Source organism: Nomia melanderi, chromosome 3 (genome assembly GCF_051020985.1).
Source record: "Nomia melanderi isolate GNS246 chromosome 3, iyNomMela1, whole genome shotgun sequence".
In the NCBI taxonomy this organism is placed as follows: Eukaryota; Metazoa; Arthropoda; class Insecta; order Hymenoptera; family Halictidae; genus Nomia; species Nomia melanderi.
Window position 1 is genome coordinate 7,701,661 of NC_135001.1, and position 19,584 is coordinate 7,721,244.

Below are 19,584 nucleotides of genomic sequence, written 5' to 3' on the forward strand. Positions count from 1 at the left end.
TTTGAAACTCGAACTCTGGCTTCTCGGAAGCTAGGCGAGCTGCGAGAGAACTTTATTTTACGCATTTGACCGACCTTCTCCCGAAGATGCATTCTTTGCTCCGGTTGCACCTCTGTTTCGGTGAAACGAACGTTTCTTTTCTTCTTCGCTGCTGATTACTTTTGATTGAAATTCTTTATATTCTTTATAATTGCCGATTAAATTCATGTGATACGTATTACTTTTATAATCGTTATTACGATTTTTAATACAACTCGACGAAGAAAAGTACCATTTTTTAGGCTCCCCGCGACGAATAACTCGAGCTTTCCTTCGACGGTCGCGGAACGCGTAAAAACCGGTAAAATATTGCGGCCAGCCAGGCGCTCGTCGCGAGATTCGTTTGATCTCCGTTTCTTTCTTCCGTCCATGTATTCTCGGTTTCTGGGCGCGCGTATCCGGAGCCCGCTCCCCCGGGAACCGGGAATCGTTAACATTTATTTCATCGTGTCCTCGGGACCCTCGTGTTCCGAGGCACGGCGCATTTAATAATATTTTTTATGCGTCCGAGTGTCCCAGAAAATAACGCACTCGTTCTCGTTCGAGCCAGAAACTCAACGAGAAATCATTTTTGTATTTTCGTAATAAAATCCTCGGTTTCCTTCGCTGAATTCTGCGCATCGGGAAAAGTATATTTGCTTTGGGAATGTGATTTTATCCGTTGGAAAAACATCGAAGATGCATTTATATATGAGCGAATAAAATTACATTTTGGTTTCTTTAACGCGTAGATCGCCAACGTTTCTGTAAGCTTCTATTAATGTTTGAAGCTATTCATTTTCAAGACAATTTACCTATCAATTTTCTAAATAATTCCTTATACACGACACTTTTATATCATTATGACTAATCATTCTGACTGGTAATTCTAGCGTTAACATAAAAGCACGTCTTCCCTTTGTCATAACGTGGAAACGAGAAAATCAAAGGCGATATTTTCTGCGACACTCTGCAATAAAGATCCTCCTAACTCCCTTTGAAATAAAGGTTTCCTCAACACTAGGCTTACGGAACGCAACTTGACGTACAATGAATTCCGCAAATTTTTGTTAAACGTTCAATAAACGAGAATCAATTTTTCCGCGAACAATACAGTAAACGCAACAATAAATCCCCGTGAACCTAGCGTTAGGAAACTTTGATTCCTAAATAACGTGAGATTGGATGAACCCTGTTGATCGCAGAGGAATCGGGAACCGAGGAAACGAAGGGCAGCAGGGCGCAACGAACGATACCAAATCGATACCAAAAGTGCGTGGGAGAGTCGTTCGTTTTTCGTTTTCGAAATGACGCGACGAGAGTGTCGCTCGCGGTCCAATTGAACCACGTGTGCGTGTTCGTGCGCGTATCCCATTTGTGGTCGGTACGAGCAGCGGCACAGGAGGAGGAGGAGGAGGAGGAGGAGGAGGAGTAAAAGTGACGAGCGAACAGAGAAAGATCAAGACGGCCAGGATGATGAAGAAGGAGAAGCCGATGATGTCGGTTACCGCCATCATCCAGGGGACTCAGGCCCAGCATTGGTCGCGAGGCAACACTTGTATGTATCTCATCTTATGATTTATCATTGTCCCGTCCCGATTTTCATTGATAGTTTACTGATCGATTTGTTCAGATTCAGTTCAGATCGATCGTTTTTTATCTTTGACAGCGATACCGTGTCTTCCTATTTTATTATCTTATTTTCTGCAGTTACTGTTACTTTATTTTCTGGTCCGAGCCAATTCGCCGATTCGATTTGAAGGACATATGGGCCATTAATTGACACAGTGTATTGATATTTAAGATTTTCGAAGAAGCAAGCATTTTTAGAGAAACATTGAGAAGGTATCATTGACTGGTACTTCACGATCGAAGAGTAGACGATCGAAGTTTTAGTTTCATAGTAGAGTAATATACTAAGTTAGTGATATTACTAATGGATAATAGTCGATAACATTAACATTGTAATATTGTAGGATAAAGAGAATTTTATTAGAAACAGTAAAATTATTTCTTGACTACTCACAATAAAACACTAACTAAATCAAACAACGCACACACTATTTATATACTCAGATGCTCTTGTCTCACTCACACACTTTCTATCATAGAACATTCTTTCATTACCATGCATTAACTTCACATATATTTGGAATATTCTAGATTCATAAAAAAAAACGAACATTATTAACATATAGAGAAAATCAATATAATCTAGAATATTCCAATGCTTTGAACATTCATTCAAAACGCGCTTACACACACAGTCGCGTCATTCATCTATTACACACACACATTCATCACTCATCAATATATCTATTCACACACTCAAATACATCCATTCCCACTATATTAATAGTTAATTTCTCGAAGAGCATTACGCAAAAGTCTTTCTTCGCGATCGGTATGAGTCGAGAATAATATAACATCAATTTTAATTGAACTTCACGGTTCCCTTCGCAGTACCAAGCACTTGGTAAATCGATAGTTACGCGAACCCCTATCTCATTCGTGAATGCATAGAAATTGCGATTATAAACACGATCTTTCGTTCGCCGTAATTATAGAAGATCCACAGCGAAAGCAAGAGGAACGATACGAAAGGAAAAGAACTAATCAAGTCCCAGCCGTCGCTGTTCAAAGGGATTCACCGCGATTTTCTCGGAACGAAAGCGTTTCGTTGAACGAGAAACTTCATTTAATGTGCTTGGGAATCGCCAAGGTGCTAGGCGTTTAAGGAGACGCGATGCGTTACAGGCGTATCGATGGAAAGGAAAAAAGGAGGACGAACGTCGCGGGCCGTCTTGAGAGATGTTTACGCGTTCGACGCGGGAACGAAAAGCAAATTGTGCGCAACGATAATCGCGTCGCTCGACGAGCATGTATCCATAATTGCTGGCTTTCATGAGCGTCCTTGCTGATTAAAATCGATACCGGTCGGGAATTACCTTGCGCAGCAGAATTTCAAAACCGGCGGCGGGATACGCGAACGAGACCGAAACGTGCGAATAATTAGCATAGCGGTGCTAGACAGTCAATTAGCGGTATTCTCAAGGCTCGCGCTTTATCTATTCGCCAGTCCACCGGGACTATCTTCGCTGTAATTCCGTGGTGACGCGTGGGCGTGTTAACGCGAGACACATCGCCGGCACGGCGTTCTTTCGCTCATCGAGAGATAATTAGAGGATCGGGTTTCCGATCCACCTGGACGGCCGATCCTCATTCCGATCAGTTTTTGCAACGATTTTTCAACCCAGAAATTAAATGAATCGATCAAAGACTTCGATCTGTATCTCAACAGGAATTTCAAGCAAGTTTCACAATTTTGAATACCTCCTTGGCTACCGAGGACCCGCTTCGATCCACTCGTTTGTCATTTTTAGAACGATTAAATCCGCGAAGTATCCAGCAAATTTCAGATTTTAAGAGTTCAGTAGATTTCAGTTTAGTGATTGTAGTAGCTTTCAAAAATCTTCTGATATTTTACAATCTTGTATGTTCTAATTTTTGAAATTAACGATCCGGAAATCAACGTATTCAATCATTTGTAGCCAACGTACCCAAGCTAGATCTAATTCTTTGCGGACGAGACTTCTTGAACTTCTAACGTTTTTTTTTATGAAAAGCTGAATCATGCATCGAAGTCGTAATTACTAAAAATAAAAAAAGCACGTGTCATTCTGTCGTTAGTTGAACGATTAAATTCAATAAGCAGTTTCCCATTTTAGATATCGAAGCTCGAGGTCACCATTACGGCGACATTCGACCGCACAGGGCTAATTATACCGTAAAACCGACCTATACATCTCAAGATCTGCTTCTAATCTGGCCGGTATCGGAATAGGAAGAAACTGCACCGCGTTTCCAAAGAGTGACCAGTTAGTTTCAGAGTTAGACGGTTCCGATGTGAAACTTTCGTAGCGCTGACGCAGGAAAGCTGTCTCGCGGCGTTGTGTCCCGATGCTCGTAGGGTGAAGGTCGGCTATTGAAACCTGAATGGTGCAATTTGCGGGCGGCCGCGCATGCGCCCGCGGCTCACGTTATCATTCGCGGCTTGAAAAGCGGCCCGCAAACGTTTGCCGCGAGAGAAGGTCACGCCAATGCGCTTCGTTATCTACGCCCGCTGCCCGCAATTTACGAGCGTTTTCGAGCGTTATCGCGTGCCCCTATTGCCGAGCAGCACGCGGCCACACACGTTTCCTTTTTTTTTTCACCTGGCGAAATTACACGGGCCGAATCCGCGCTGGAAAACTCGCGTTCACCGGCTCGGAACCTCGTCTTCTTCCCAGGGCTTCAGACTCGGAGACCTTGAACTAGGCTCTCCCTTGTCCGAAGGAAATACTTCCGAGTGGTGTTCCGTTATAATAATGTCTTGCCTCGATATGCTCATTATCTTTGCTATTTTGTGTCTCGAGTGATTTTAACCCTTTAAAGGACCAAGCATAAACGTCACGAGAGACTCGAGGCCACAATACGCATGAGATATCGGTCATCATAATTATGGCCCGGATGTTGCTAAATGATACTGCGAGGGGTCAACAGAATTAAATGTCCAGAGATCGCACGTTAGAACCGAAAATGTTAGACAATGATCTTACGTGTGGTTTCTCGAAACGGTCAAATATAATAATCGATTGCGTAATAATGAGAGTAAACGAAGCGTACAGCGGAAGACCTATTTTACCCTGATTTTTGCATGGTACTCTTCGTCGAACAGGAGTTGGACCTCCGGGACAATGCATTGATAAGAGACATCTCTCGCTATGCGTATTGTTTATAGGTTTCATTGGTTGCACACAACCGTATTGAAGAACAGCAAATTAGTTTGGAAAATGAGATAAGAAAAGATGAAAAGTGATCAGTTAGGTCCGCATTCCTGTCAAAGATCAACTCCTGTGCAACGAATTTATGAGAATCGCGTTTCCCCGGCCACGCGGCCGGACTCCAGAACGCCTCGCGATTGCCTCGGTTAATCCCGTGTACCAGCACGAACGCAACCTTGGCACCGATGCGAACCAGCCGTGAAGCGCAGCCTCACCGTCGCGCACCTCTGCCCGGCGTTAGATTAGGCTCGCGCGCGCACCTTCCAGCTGGGCCGCCGTGGGTGTCGCCCTGGCCGCGGTTTTGCGCAACCACGCACGTCCCGCGACAACCAGACGCCCGTTTAATTAACGATTCCCCCGTTTTTCGTGGAAACTCTTGTCCCCCGAAGCGAGCTAAAACTAGACGAACTTTGGTAAATCGCGTTTCTGTTTTATTTACTATTCGCAGACGGTTACTCTTGACAAGGGACGTTGTAAATGTAGCATCAGTGCACAGGTTTTAGAATAAAAGTACTCAAGCTGTTTAAAGAATATTCGAAATTGCTCTTGTGTCCCCTTTTCGATGAGATTTGAGAATCCAATACTTCCGGTAGTTGTTACAGGCTCGTCTTCGGAACCAATCCATAAGCTTTTACCTAACTTCCGTGTTCGTTCAACGCAAATGAATTATTAGAATTTTCTATTTCATTTAAAACACGCATTCTTTCTTTCGTAATTAAAAATGAAGAAAATTTTGGTAAGTCGATACAAACTTAATTTTATGTAGGCAGTTTGGAAGATTCCTTGTTACCGAAATACGAAGATGTACTAAATGTTGCTCTACGAATCGAAGTATTCTCGATTCCGTGTCGATAATATCCTGTTTATTTCCTGTTAATCACGTTTCATCGTCTATGAATGAAACGTCAGCAACGGGCAGTCCGTGAATCGAATTCCGCCGTTTCGAAATCGTTCGCGCACGGTTGACTTATCTACGAAACCGATCAGCAACGGCGCCGATTTCCTAGCGCTAGTGTGCCTGTTCGCATTGAATCGAACGTTAGAAGGGACAATGAAAGCGAGCATGGATAATCGATCCTCAGTGCACGCGCGCGCGAGCTTAACGCCGCTTAATGAGCCTCCGCGCGCTTGCTGCGCTGATTAATGCGCGCGATCGCACTCGCGGTCGTGTTCGATTAACGAACGCTACTCCGCGAAACGCGGCACGTGTGCGTTTCATTACGGGCCCGCGTAGGATTGGATTAACACTAGGTTTACGGGCATTTATTGTGCAGTTTGTTCCATTGTTCATAGGAAAATTGATTTTTGTTCAGTCGGTAATCTATTATTTAGTAGTTAATTAAGTTATTATTTGCTTTTACTAAGAAGAATAGTCATAGTAAGAAGTAATTAAGTTATTTCTTACTTTTAATAGGATGAATAGTGATAGTAAGAAGTACCTTAATATTTAGTAGCTAATTAAGTTATTGTTTACTTTTAATAGGAAGAATAGCAATAGTAAGAAGTTATTAATTATTCAGTAGTTAATCCCTGTAATTACGTTAATCGAAATCAATGTAAATATTTGCCGTCGAATGCTTATAAAATTTAGTATGCGTCCGATCGACGCTTTCCGTAAACTTAATGTTAACGACGCTCGGATCCTAGGGTTTTCCATTGAATCCTCGGAAACTATTCGGCTCAAGGTCACTGGGTTACCCCCACCATTGGGGACGTGTACCACGCCCACTCGTGTCCGTCGACTTTGCCACGCCTTTCCCTCGTTCTCCCAGCAGCGTTTTCCACAGACGATATATTCATTTTTCTTTGCCTCGGATGTTTGTTCAAATTTACGTGCGCGGAATTAACTAGCAAATGAAACGGTGATGTTTATGCAAATTATGGGTTGTAGGGAATTAGTCCAGGAGCGAGGTAGAATCCTGTTCTGTATATTTAGGGATATTGGGTTTTTGATATTTGAGAAACTCTTCCGGCTTTCTTGAACAGTTTGTGGTTGATTATGAATATTCTACTATAGATTTCTCGTCTTTCGGCGAGTTAAAAATTGTGTCACATTGCTGATTGCTTCGCTGTAGGTTCGTTAGTGGTCGCCAGTGATGTCCTTGTACCCAAACATTACACGGTCTATTAAGTTGAAATGATAGACTACTTTATTATTATTAACGTTCCTCCTTCAAAGTAAATGTACATTTACGTTGGTTATTTTTATAAAAAAGTGCCTACACTATCTCAGTAATTCGAAACTGATAGAAATCAAGGATGGCCCATCTTAATCAGTTTGCTAGTCCTAATGCTCCAACGTTCCAAGGGTCCACAGTTTCAATGTTCCAACATTCCAATATTCCAACGTTTTAATATTCCAAAGTTCCAACTGTCCAACATCAATAAACGGAATCATTCCAACAACAGCACAAAAACAACACGAAAAAAACTGTTTACCGATAGACAGCTGACAAGACAGCATGCTGACATGTCTCATCGACAATGGCAGCCGATGCAGGAAGCGATCACCGATGGCGATCACGTTGCCGGGCATCGGCTACGTGGCTGGTGACCGATTAGATGTCTCTATTACGTGGACGCACGCATCGCGGAGCGGCACGGCGACGGATCGTGCGTTCTCCTGCTAATAACCGCGTTTCCGTCACGTATGCGGCCCGATACGGGCCACGTCTCGGCCCGAGACAGGTTTCACCGCGAAAGTAACGCGCGCTCGCGCACAGCCTTTGCATTGTCTCGGCGCAACAATCGGCGACGCTAGAAATCCGCCGTCTAAAACGGTCTTTGTCAAGAACATTACGTCACCGAACAATTGATGACGGTTAGCTTGTTCTCTCCTCGCCCAGACAGAAGTTGCACTCACGGGGTTTCAAGGTTTATCACGTGACCAGGCCTAGGGACCTTTTTTCTTCGCAGACCGTTGGTTTTTTCGAGCGTGAACGTCCCGTACTATTTTCGAACGCTGTTACATCGTGAACTTCAAGGATCGTGGTGGTCACGTAATTGGGTGATTTCCGAGGACGCGTTGAATCGTTTGAGTCGGATATTCTTTATAATTTCTTTTGCTTATTTCTTGATATGTTTATTTAATTATTCATTCATTTGTTTAATCGTCTAACCGATTTTGCGTTTATCTACATAGCGAAGCAATCGCAACACAGGTTTATCGAAACCCGTTTTTCGAGTTCAATAGAAATTTCACCAATGCGTCTGTACATAATTCACCATTCTACTTGCCGCAAGCACCGACCCGTTCGATTTTCCGTAAAACCAAGTTTTACGTAAATAAACTGTACACTGTACTTGCGATTCACTTTGTGCGAGGAATTTTATTTTCTAATTCGATTGCATGTTACTATAACTTACCGATAATGTAGATTGTTCGACGTTATACATCTTGTATAGAGATAGCGGAGGATATTATAATTTAGATCAGAAAGAACTTTCTTTAGTCTGTACAATGATGTAACGAGTATCTATGAGTCCATGCTGTCTCAGGTTACACGAACAAACTCTTGTTTCGATGTACAATCGATTTTCCCTCAATCACAGAACTGGATTTCTAAACTGGGAAACACGGGTTAGTTCAAAAGAGGGCGCGGAAAGATTAACAGGTCTGTAATTTACGTTCTTCCCATCTTCTTTGCATTAATCAATTTTTTTGCCTGTATTATTTTCTAAAATTAAGGGGTGGAGGCGTCAAGATTAGGTCTCTTAAAGGGGTGGACAGTAACCTAAAGTTTGGAAACCACTGGCGTAGATCAATGATCCCTGGCTGAAAGAGACAGTCGAAACCCGTGTCCTTAACCATTCTACCGAGGAAAAGGTCGACCGCGGCTCGTGATTAACGATCTTTTCTTACCTTCGATCGGGCGAGCGTCCATCGTTGTTACGCAAGCTCGTTGACGTTCGTTGACTAAGTTTGTTAGCGTTCGCCGGCTGAACGGCGGTGGGGATAGAGACACGGGAAGACGAGAGAAACTGTGCTTCAAGAGCAACATTCGTTCCGGCGCTGGCTTCCCGCTTCGATCCCATCTGATCTACGGATCTACAAAGAAATATCCATTACAATTCATTCCGCATGAATATTACGACACGGTTTGATATTGCGAAATCTTTGAACACGTAAATAGAAACTCTGGATGTTATCCAGCGAATTTTAATGGGATTTCCGAGTTAATTACGCTCGTAGTACTTTGTTATGATGGAAGTAACGTGATTGCGTTTGAAAACGCATCGAGCGTGATGCTGTTCGCCCGACTGCCTACCTATGGCTCGCTGTTCCTGCTTGTAGATCGCGATGGTCAAGGTCTCGTACTTGATCGTCTAAGAAATGAAAAAATCGTATTGAAACATTTCTTTCTGTGTTTTCTGCTTCTTAAAGCGCGGGATATATGTATTCTCCGATGGTACCGCGATCGTTAAAGCTGATTTCATCGAATTTACTTCGCTTCTACATAGATGGTTTATAAATCTTGTGCACCTCATACATTTCATTCGGATTTCAGGAATCTTTAAATCTTATACGCTCGATACACTTCATACATATTTCATAAACCTCATAAACGTTACAGATCCCATATCACAGACATTCTAAAAACCTCATAGCTCTCACAAGTATCGCATACTCCACGCATTTCACAAAATCAATAATTTCCCAATACCCTTTCCTCCAAATACTCTACATATATACGAACCACGACGCAACGAACGCAATCCCGATCGCACGATACGAACAAGAAGCAAACACTCCCAAGTGATAGATACATGAGTCTAGCCGCTGGTCGCCCGGAATCGCAAATCGAGCAAAACTGGAAAAAAGGGAAAGAAACGTCCAACAAAGGTTCTTCCTCGGTCGATCAGTCAAATCGCAGACAGGATTAGCCAGCGGTGTAGGGGGCCTCGTCCGCGACGCATCTAAGGATTCGACGTGTCCGATAACGGTCGGTCGGATACGCGTCTGGCCAGCGGATACGTTGATAAATCGAGCGGGAATAAGCGGACGGGAGACAAATGGAGAGACCCGTGAGAGGTGCCTCGTCGACTTTTCCACGGACGTAGTAAAAATAGCCGCGCCGCGGCGGCGGCGGCGGGAAGAAACGGCGGAAAAGGAGGACGGTATGTGTGCGAGCGCGCGCGCGGCGGTCACCGTTTATGAAAAGGAACGAAATGAATTCTGCGCGACGGCTTTATGCAGATTTACGATTCGTATCGTCGCGGGATTTCCTGCGCGAGGCTTAGATTTCCTCGCTCGCTCGCTCGCTGGTTAACTAGCTACTCTGCGGGATTTGCATTTGGAAATACTTAACCTGAAGAGAAAATCCGGCGGACTTAAGGCGCGTCTTCTAGCAGTAATCTGCTGTCTGTGAGATCCAGACCTTCCGACGTTTAGGGCGGTCTTAACCCTTTCGTCCCTGAATATGTATTTTGCGAACTATGCGACTCCAATGGAATGATTGACGAATTTTGCGGGAAAAGTCTTACGGCTGCGCAATCAGCCGAAACACGTACTATTCGTGACTTACATTAGCTCCATTGGCCTTAAGTTTGAAAGTGCACAGGGGCAAGGAGACTCCTCCATTCACAACGCTCCTGCCGCCTCGGCTTTCGACGCGTGTTCATGAAAACAAAATTCTCTGTACTGTACGCCTTTCATGTTAGCTTCGTTGGCTTTAAGTTTGAAAGTGCACAGGAGTGAGGGGATTCTTCCAGTCACGACGCTCGGCCCGCCTCAGCTTTCAACCCGTGGTCATTATTGGCGCACGGCAACGATAAAGGACGGACGAGACCGAATGCGAGGGAGTGAGACGGAATTATTGAGAATTTTGTTTTCTATCATTGCGTTTGACTTCGTCGCATTCGGTCTCAGAAGAAGATTACTTGAGGTTTTTGATACTTTTAGCACAGAGAGCTAAATGTAGGTAGGATGGGACACGGATTATGTGATCGAATTAGGTGATTAACAGCTCAGACCTATGGAGACTCGAGAAAAACCTGTTACCTAGGTACAATTTCGGAATCCGGATTATTGAATTTGTGTGCAACGAAGGGTCTGAATGATGTAGATCGCGGAAAGTGACTCGGGTAACCCCTTAACTTGCACGCTCGAGTTAATTCGAGCGCGCTAAACAGGCCAAACCGTGAAAATAACAATGTGAAAGCAAAGAAAAAAAATCGTTTTATTGATATTTATCATTTACATGGGATTGTAAGCTATAACACTTATTTATTCAAGAATAAAATATAGCTTTTTTCCATGGAACAAAAGCGCAGTATACCAAAATTGATTTTTTTTGGCAGGTTTTTTTCAAAAGAACTGTGCGTTAAGGGGTTAATCTAAATTTGTATGTCGAAGTATTAGGTAGATGTACATAGTATCTTTTGTCGTTTGAAGACTTATTTGCTTTCAATTTCTTATTCTAAATATGAAAGTTTAATGTCACAAATATAACTCGCGTATCAGTGTAACGCAGTCTGAATAACAAATCAATGATTTACATATGCGATGAGGCGTCAATTACTGCAGAGTATTGCGAGCAAAGGTGATTATATCTGATTATATCAGATATCATTAAGTCTTCTAATTTCACTTTATTTTTCTTCGATCGCGTCTAACTTGGTTTTTTCTTAGTTCTTCTTAGGAATCGTTGATATCCGCGCAATCGATGGTGGTTAAGCAAATTACTGTTATTATCTCTAATTTTTACGTTGCGGGTTAGAGAAACGAGAAACTTCCTTTCCATGTGCCGAGGTTGCCGGACATCGATCTTCCCATCGCGGTGTGTTTGCTCTAACGAAGTGGAACTAAAAGGAAGAGGAGATTCGCAGACGGTATCGACAGCGACCACCTACGCACCCGGCTGCGGTCGGTACCGTTTTCCCTTGTAACTGACCGAAGAATCTGGTGTATTGTTAGGAGATGACTTGATGTCTAGCAGAACAGCATAGGGGCGACAGATGTGCGACATGCAACTGCATTAACGAATAGCTAATTAACCCTCTGTAGGCCCATGTAACTTTGAAGTCACAAATCAGTATATTGGCATCTTGTTGAGTTATTTCATTTTGCACTCGAAGTAGTGAATAAAATGAGGTAATCGATTAACTGCAACTTTCACACGCTCAGGCGTGAAAGTTTAATGTCATTGTAACTTGAAAGTTACGAGATATGTTCGTTTGATGAAATTATGGAAACTATCGAATACATTGTTAATTCGTATTCATACGTGGATATCTATTAATTTTGTACTGCATAGATTTTGTTGGAATCGTGAACAAAAATTCGGCCCATAGAGGGTTAATAATCGAAAATGTTATAAACTCTTTGCACTCGATTTATTTTCAGTGTTGTTAGATGTGAACTTGTATTTATTTTTGAGGCAATGAGTTTAAGTAATTTATATATTAAGTAATTGAAGTATTTGTTTTCTTTATTATTATTATTATTATAAGATTTAATTTGTATGATCTTTTAAAGTGTGGCACTTTTTTAAATAATTTTCAATGTTCTATAATCACTTTGTATTGTCATCTTCAGTATGACATACGTGTGTAAAGGGTTAAGAAATAGAGCCAACGGAATTCCTCAGTCTAGCCATCAAGTGATCTCTTAGCAGTACGACTGGTATCTCGGCTCCCTCCTTCGGCGCGATTTGTCTTTAAGCAAAGTACAGGGAAAATGTAAGCATTGGTATATAAGTGTTTATAGGTATTACACGGACCACTTTTGTTTCCTAACTGAAACAAACTGTTTAAACGTTGCTTATTAGATCGTTTCCTTGGTTCGGACAATGGCCGGGCGTTTCGTAGAATCTACAGAGTGGTCCGATTTTCTTTTCTGCCGTGCACTGTCAACGTGTTTCACGATTAAAGACAGCAATATAAGAATGTTATGTAAACGCGGAATCGACGGATCGAGAAACCAGTCATTTACAGTCCTATATTTATATAATGTGTTTATATCTCGTGTTCTGCCCTTGTATTAGCAGCCAAAATGATCCCGTCCCTATAAACTTTAATAATGCAATGCTTTCGTGTAGATTGTTTATACTCGAAGGATAAATCGACGTGAAGATGTTGAAAATATATAAGTCGCTTAGAAGCTATTGCGGTTAAACGCAGAAGACAAAAATTGAGGAAATTAATGTTTTGGCTACCGAAATTATTACACAACATATTCAGAAGTTATAAAAAGGAGGGCTTTCTGACCTAGGAGAAAAACGAAGAAACGAGTAAATCCTTAAATAACTGAAAGGAGTATTATTTATTCCATTGAAATGTACAAAAATCAAAAATATCAAAAAATCGACTTGACCGCATTGGCTTCCGAGCGACTCATATATCGTGGCGAAGTTGTAAGCGAGAGTGCAGCCAGGTAGAGGAGGTGGGATACGGCTCGTTGCACCTGTGACAACGAGGCGTGCACACGCCGCGGTGGCTCGGCGACGGGTTCCAGGAGCGCGAGTGAGTGTGCGCGCCGGTGGCTCACCTGTTTGAAAACGCGAACCCCTGACCTTCGCCATGGTATTCACGTACAAGGCCAATTTAAGCTCGGCATACTCTTATCCCCGGTCTGATGTATGCACGTCGGAGCTTGATTCCGCTGTCAGATATCCGGAACGCTGCTGAACCGTTCCAGCGAAAACGAAAGGCGAAACCACTTATCGTGTTCCCCCCTTTTTTATTCTTTTTACAACGATCTTGTCGATATTTTCATTAAGATGTGCAATCTCGGAGGCATAAAGGAAGCGAGCGATTTTAACATCTTTATCTTTCATCTGCGCCCAGGTGGCGGGGAGCACAGATTCTTTCGCATAATATTGAACGACGCAGCGAAGTCGACGAGGATCTACTATTCTCTAACTTCGGCAGTTCCTTTTAGTGTAGATTCTTATACTGACGTTTGCTGTTTAGCGTCTACGCATCGAAGAACGAATGTTGTTTCATCTATTTTCTTCGGTCTTCTAACGAGTTCTTCCTTAATCTTCTATGTGCAAAACAGGAGTGATGTAATTTCAAAGTAGCAGGCAAATGAAATTTGAAACATTTAATTATTCATTTCGAACTTTTAAACTGTTTATTAGGAAGAATGGGGTTTGTAACTTTGAGTTGGAAGTTAAGAGAAGATTCGCATTGAAGCGAGATCGAAAATTTCATATTCTTATGAATTCTTTTTGGAAACATCAGTATCGATTATAACCGCAATATAAGAATATAATATGTCGATGTAATAGTATAGTATAATTATATTAATTATTATATTTTTACGCTTCGATGCAGATTCCAATGACGAATCGTCGATCGATGTTCCATTAGATTCTGCTCCAACGTCTGATCATTTCTCACAATTTCCACTAGGACCATCGACGTGTCTCCATCATAAATACCTTCCAATTTAGGCTTCATCCCCTTCCAAACCCTGAATACCGTTCTTCAACATTATTCACTTAATTATTTACTATTATTCTGTATTTCCAGTTTCCATGATTTCCGCTTTTCTTCAACTTCATATCGCATTTAAACGCGCACAGTATTCTTCCGCGATTATATCCCGTGCAATTATATTTCTCTTCATCAGATTTCTTCACGGTGGAGAAGAAACGGCGATTTAAAAAAGAAAATCAGGAAAAGGGAAACGGTATTAAGTGAACCGCGGTTACAGTTTCGGATCACGTCCGGTTGCACTTGCAACGCGGCGGACGCACGCCGCCCACGGAAGCCCTGTGAAATCCGCGCGCGGAGCCTAGGTTGAAATCTCGACCCCGTGACCTTCTCCCGGTGACCCAGGTACCACCAAGCTGCCCTGCACGTGGTGCGCCGTGCTATATAAAGTATGGGCTGCATATAGATCGGTCCGCTCTCCGCGCTCCTCGCAGTAGCGTACCACGCGGCAGACACTCCTTTCGCCCTCGCCTCGCCTCGTCGATCCTCCTCGATTCTTTTCCCATTGTCCTCTTCGTCTTCTTCGTTCTTTTTACCCCTCGGTCGTTTCGATGTTGCTTGTTAACACTAAAACTGCCGAGCAGTTAAATCGACCTCTTGAAATTCTCTATAAAAACTCCAGTGCAGCCATTGAGACTTTAATTAATTTACTATTCAGTTTGTGCATTGATAAATCAGATTCTCTAATAATTTCTCAGAGAATCAACTGTTATCGTTTGGTAGATTTAGTGTTTATTTTAGAAATCTCTGATAATGCTCGCAATGAAATCGAACAATGAAGTGCATAATCGCCAGTGCAGGCCTAACTCACCTATAATATACTCTAACGAAAAGCTAAAGCACAAGGAAGAAGAATTACATGTTCATCTGAAAAATAAATAATTTACCATTGAAAGAATTAATATAATTTTTGATTTTATGACGCGTATACTCGTCGTCGTAAAGCTTGAGGTGATACTAATTCATTCAACCTTGGAAGACATCCACCAAAGATTCTCAATGCAATCTGAATAAATTTTTAAATGCAACCAAATGCATCAGCGATTCAACATGTTCTCCCTTGTATTTAATACCTGCGTTTCCCTAAATTGTTTCACCGTTCACACTGCCCCGTTCCGATCATCCATTTGCTCGATTCATTTGATCCACGGTGGACGAATCTACGAAAGCGAAGTCCGTGGCACATATGTCGCGCATTGCCATCGATGTAAAGCGTCTGATGGTGAAGCGAGGGGAGGGAGAATGCGATGGGAAGATGAATAATTCGTGGCTGTGACCGACATTCGTCGCCAGTCTTCCCGAACGTAAGAAAACATTTATGCGACGCGTATTAGTGCGCGTGCGGCCGTCCCCGTATTCAGCCGCGCTCCAGATGCACGCCACGCCGCATTGACTTTCATCGGTGGCCGGGCCAAACACGGCGCAGACCCGCGTCAGGATCTACCCCGGTTTGATCCCGATTGAAAGCACGCGTTCCGATCAATTTTCATAAAACTGAACGAGGGATTCGTAATTTTCTTACACCCGTTTCAGCTCCTACAAATTTTTCATTTTCGCGATGCTGTTCGTTACATATAAGGCAAGTGTTAAACCTCTGGAGTTGAGAACTTTTCAAACTTTCGGAAACTGTTTCAGTGAAGACAATGAATTATTAGGAAAGAACAGAATCATGTATCAGTCTCTTTTGTTATTTAAATGATTGAATTGTACATTTGCAGCTTTCGATTGTATGCATTAAAAGAAGGTTAATCTGTTGCACTTCGAACTGTTAAGACTTCTTTGCATTTCTTGCGTAAAAATTGTCGATCGACAGTGCACTTAATTTGAAACTGAAATTAAACCTAATTTTAAATGTAATTCTTTAAATGAAGTACTTGGTGTGATAGTATCTTTGAGTTATGTGCAAATCCTAAGTGAATGAAATATACTTGAAACAAACAAAATGGGTGATTGGTGAATCTGAGTGAGCAACGATCTGGTTCGTAATGCGTTAATAATGAAGAGAAGCCTGTATATGTCACGAGCATGGCTGTCAAGGGGTTCACACGTGCCTGTCCCGTTCACTGCCTCAACGAAAATACGCTCCACGTGGAAATTAATCGATAATTAATCGGTCGCGAGCGACGAACACGGTGAACTTCCTCATTCCATTCGATCACGTCCTCGGCGATGATCATTCAACGGGTTCGCCACGGAATAAGATGAAACGCTCTTTCAACTTTATTACTTATACTATCTACCGAACTTCGTATCGCGAAGTTCTAGAAAATTATTGAAACTTGTTTTCATCCTTTTACGATTCTTAGTTTACTTAACGAAATATAGAACAAGTAAGAGCAAGTACAGCGAGAACGATTTTCTCAATTTATCAATTCTTTGATAATTAAAAAACAAACTCTAACGTCATGCAAGATGAACATTGCAACTATGGAAGAACCTGAAATTACTCGTTTTGGGTCTTCTACGCATAATTATTGAAAAGATACAGTTTCGCTGACAAATTTTTTCCTTCAAAAAAGGAACCTCGCTTCTAAAGTATTATTATGAAAAGACAACAGCGTAGCCTTTGAAAATTGAGATATTGTTTTATACTTGATAAATTTGTGTTTATTTTTCAATAAACAAATTATCTTGCAATAGATGCAATTTCCTAAATGAAGAAATAGAAACACATTTTTCAAGGCAGTGCGAGAACTTATTTTTAGACTCGAGGAGGTGCCGATCACTACAAAGGTTAAGAGCTGTTCTATAGCTATTCACGCGAGAATCCTGAGTAGAACAGTCCCCTTGCCCCTGTGACAGTTTAGTTTGTCAGACCTCGGCATGGACGTGGTGGGCCAACTGTATATATTGTCCACAGACGACGTCCGTTCAAATGACCTATGAACTGAAGAGGTGAACGTTGACACTTTGATTTAGACTGTTTTTGTTATTGTCCAATTCGCGTAAACGAAAGTCGCAAATGAAACAGAACACGATTAAGTGAGATATAACGGTAGGACATGAATATAGGCATCACCGATTCCTTATTTGTATTTCACTTCATCGTATTCTATTTTTTTTGCGACCTTTGTTTACGCGAATTAGATAATAACAAAAACAGTCGAAGTCGAGGCGTCAACGTTCATCGAGAGTGGCCGTGTCCTCTTGTCGTACTTGCCCTTTTAGTTCGTAGAACAAGTGAACAAACGTCGTCTGTGGACAATACCAACCCCTCTTACATCTGTCGTCCCGCTAGGCGTCAAGTGAGTCGCTCAGAAGTCGATGCGGTTAACTCGAGAAAACAAAAATTGAGAAAATTAATGTTTTGGCTTCTGAAATTATTAGACAACACTCAGAAGCTATAAATACAAGGCCTTTCTGATCTAGAACAAAACGAAGAAACGAGTAAATCCTTTAATAACTGAAAAGAATATTAATTATTCTATCAAAATTTTTGAAAATCAGAAAATATCAAAAAATGGACCGCATTGGTTTCTGAGCGACTCAAGTTAAGTCATCTCCCTAAAATACACGAAATCTAGTGTCTGTTCCAGTGTCCCGATTCCGCACATCCGTGGTGATTCTCCCGTGTATCTTGATACAAGCCTCTAAGACCTGTGAAGGATCGGAGGAAATTGCTTATCTGCGCGTGTAAACGCGTGATATTCGAGGGTGTTGCTGCAAGGCGAGGGCCACTCCGTCGGGCTGCACAATGCTCGCATTGTTCGGCAACAATGGAATTTCTGTAGTTTTCGCGCGCGCGAGGTTTGTTCAGGTAGATTATTCCTGGCGTCGCGTCCGCGATAAATCGGTCGCGGCATCGACCAACGAAAAATAAACCGCTCGGCTCTCCGACCGATCGACCGTCCATCGGGCCGATTGTTTAAACTAGCCACTTTCGTTTTGATAAATCATCCTTCTCACAATAAACTCTCCCTCGATGAATCCGTGGATGAACGATATAATTGGTCACGCGTTCTCCTTTCGTTTTCGCGGAAGCGATACTTCCAGCAGGACGAATCGCTTTCGACAGCTTCCCTCGATGTTGACAAACTCGCTGTCCAGTAAAAGTCGAATTCAATCATAGATTTTATCAAAGATTATCAGATGCAATGTTTAAAAACTGGAAATATTTGATGATCGATGAACGTTCGAGAAATTAATCCGATTTTTATGTTTAACGTCTTCATACCTTAAATCGCGTTAAACTCGTAACGCAGGTTTCAAACAGAATTCGACAGTCGTGTACGTTATTCTGTCCTGTCGTGTTCCTAGTAAATCCCGTTTCTCTCATGGCTCTGTCAAATAATTTCATCAGACATTCATCTTTTCACAAATTAATTATCCATGACAAAATAATTCTAACAGTCTCGATCGCGGAAGAGACTGCAAAGATTGCGGACTGAATATAATGGAATTTGCTTTGGCTAACGTTTATTCGAATTATTGTAAGATAGGGGGTTGATTAAGACAGGTTCAGCTCTCCTATTATTACCATAGTATCAGTCGATCGTATCAAGCACCTTAACACAGCCAATCAAATAAGAAGGCTTCCTACTTCCCCTTACCAAACCCGTCACCATTTATTTCGTTTATTTTTTCACTATTTAGCCACTTTTAAACTGAGAATATTTGCAATTCTATAAACACCTTCTCACTTTTATAAAACACGATTTTTAATCAGTGAGGGTGAGTTCAATTAAACTTAATGAGAAAGGTGATAGTTATAGTTTTCTTTAACTGGTCTCCTAAGTGTTGACCGTGCGATCATCTTCGCGTGGTTACCTTCCGTGGTATTTCGTGTTTTACAATTCGCGGCCGTAAATAGCGATACCGTCGCGAGTCCGCGCGCGATTCGCTCGATAAATAACTGAAAATTCGCGACCCGACGCCGATCTTCCGCCGCGAAATAAATCAGCCTCGGCCGGAGTCATTAATCCAGCGTGCGTGGTTTTTTTCGCGGGTTCAAGGTCTGAACGCCACGGGCAACAGCGGCAGCAGCGGCACAGCACTATTTTCGTACGTTCGTGCACATGCAGGCTCCTGCTCGCGTGGGCTGCATGTGCAACGTCAGAAACGCTATCCTGGTGTGGGAGCGGCATCCGGTCGCAACTGCCCGCAGGAAACTGTTAAAAACTCTGTTTCTCCTGTGCGCCTCATCGAGAACGTATTTATCTTTGTATGTTTCTGTTCTTTTTTTTTTGCTTTCATTCTTCGCTCTTTCTCGTTCGATTTGTTTTATCGTTGTCTTCTCGCGTCGCGTGTCCTAGTATTTTTCATTAACGCTAGAAAAATTAAAAATTGTAACAATAGATCTTTC

At 42.2% G+C, this 19,584-nt stretch overlaps 1 protein-coding gene across 17 annotated transcripts in view; it reads left to right on the forward strand.

Annotated features, from left to right (window-relative positions):
• Window positions 1–19,584, forward strand: part of usp (retinoid X receptor ultraspiracle) — an 83,935-nt gene that overhangs the window by 35,263 nt on the left and 29,088 nt on the right. For 14 of the 17 annotated variants that reach the window (XR_012998155.1, XM_031987496.2, XM_031987558.2 and 11 more), the window contains one exon: window positions 1,224–1,576. The exons of 2 other annotated variants lie outside the window; for them this stretch is intronic. Coding sequence is in view for 14 of the 15 variants with exons in the window: in XM_031987496.2 (XP_031843356.1) it covers window positions 1,492–1,576 (85 nt within the window). In the remaining variant the exon portion in view is untranslated. Of the gene's footprint in view, window positions 1–1,165; window positions 1,577–19,584 lie in introns of all 17 variants that reach the window. One more of the 17 variants, XM_031987533.2, reaches the window with a different exon arrangement.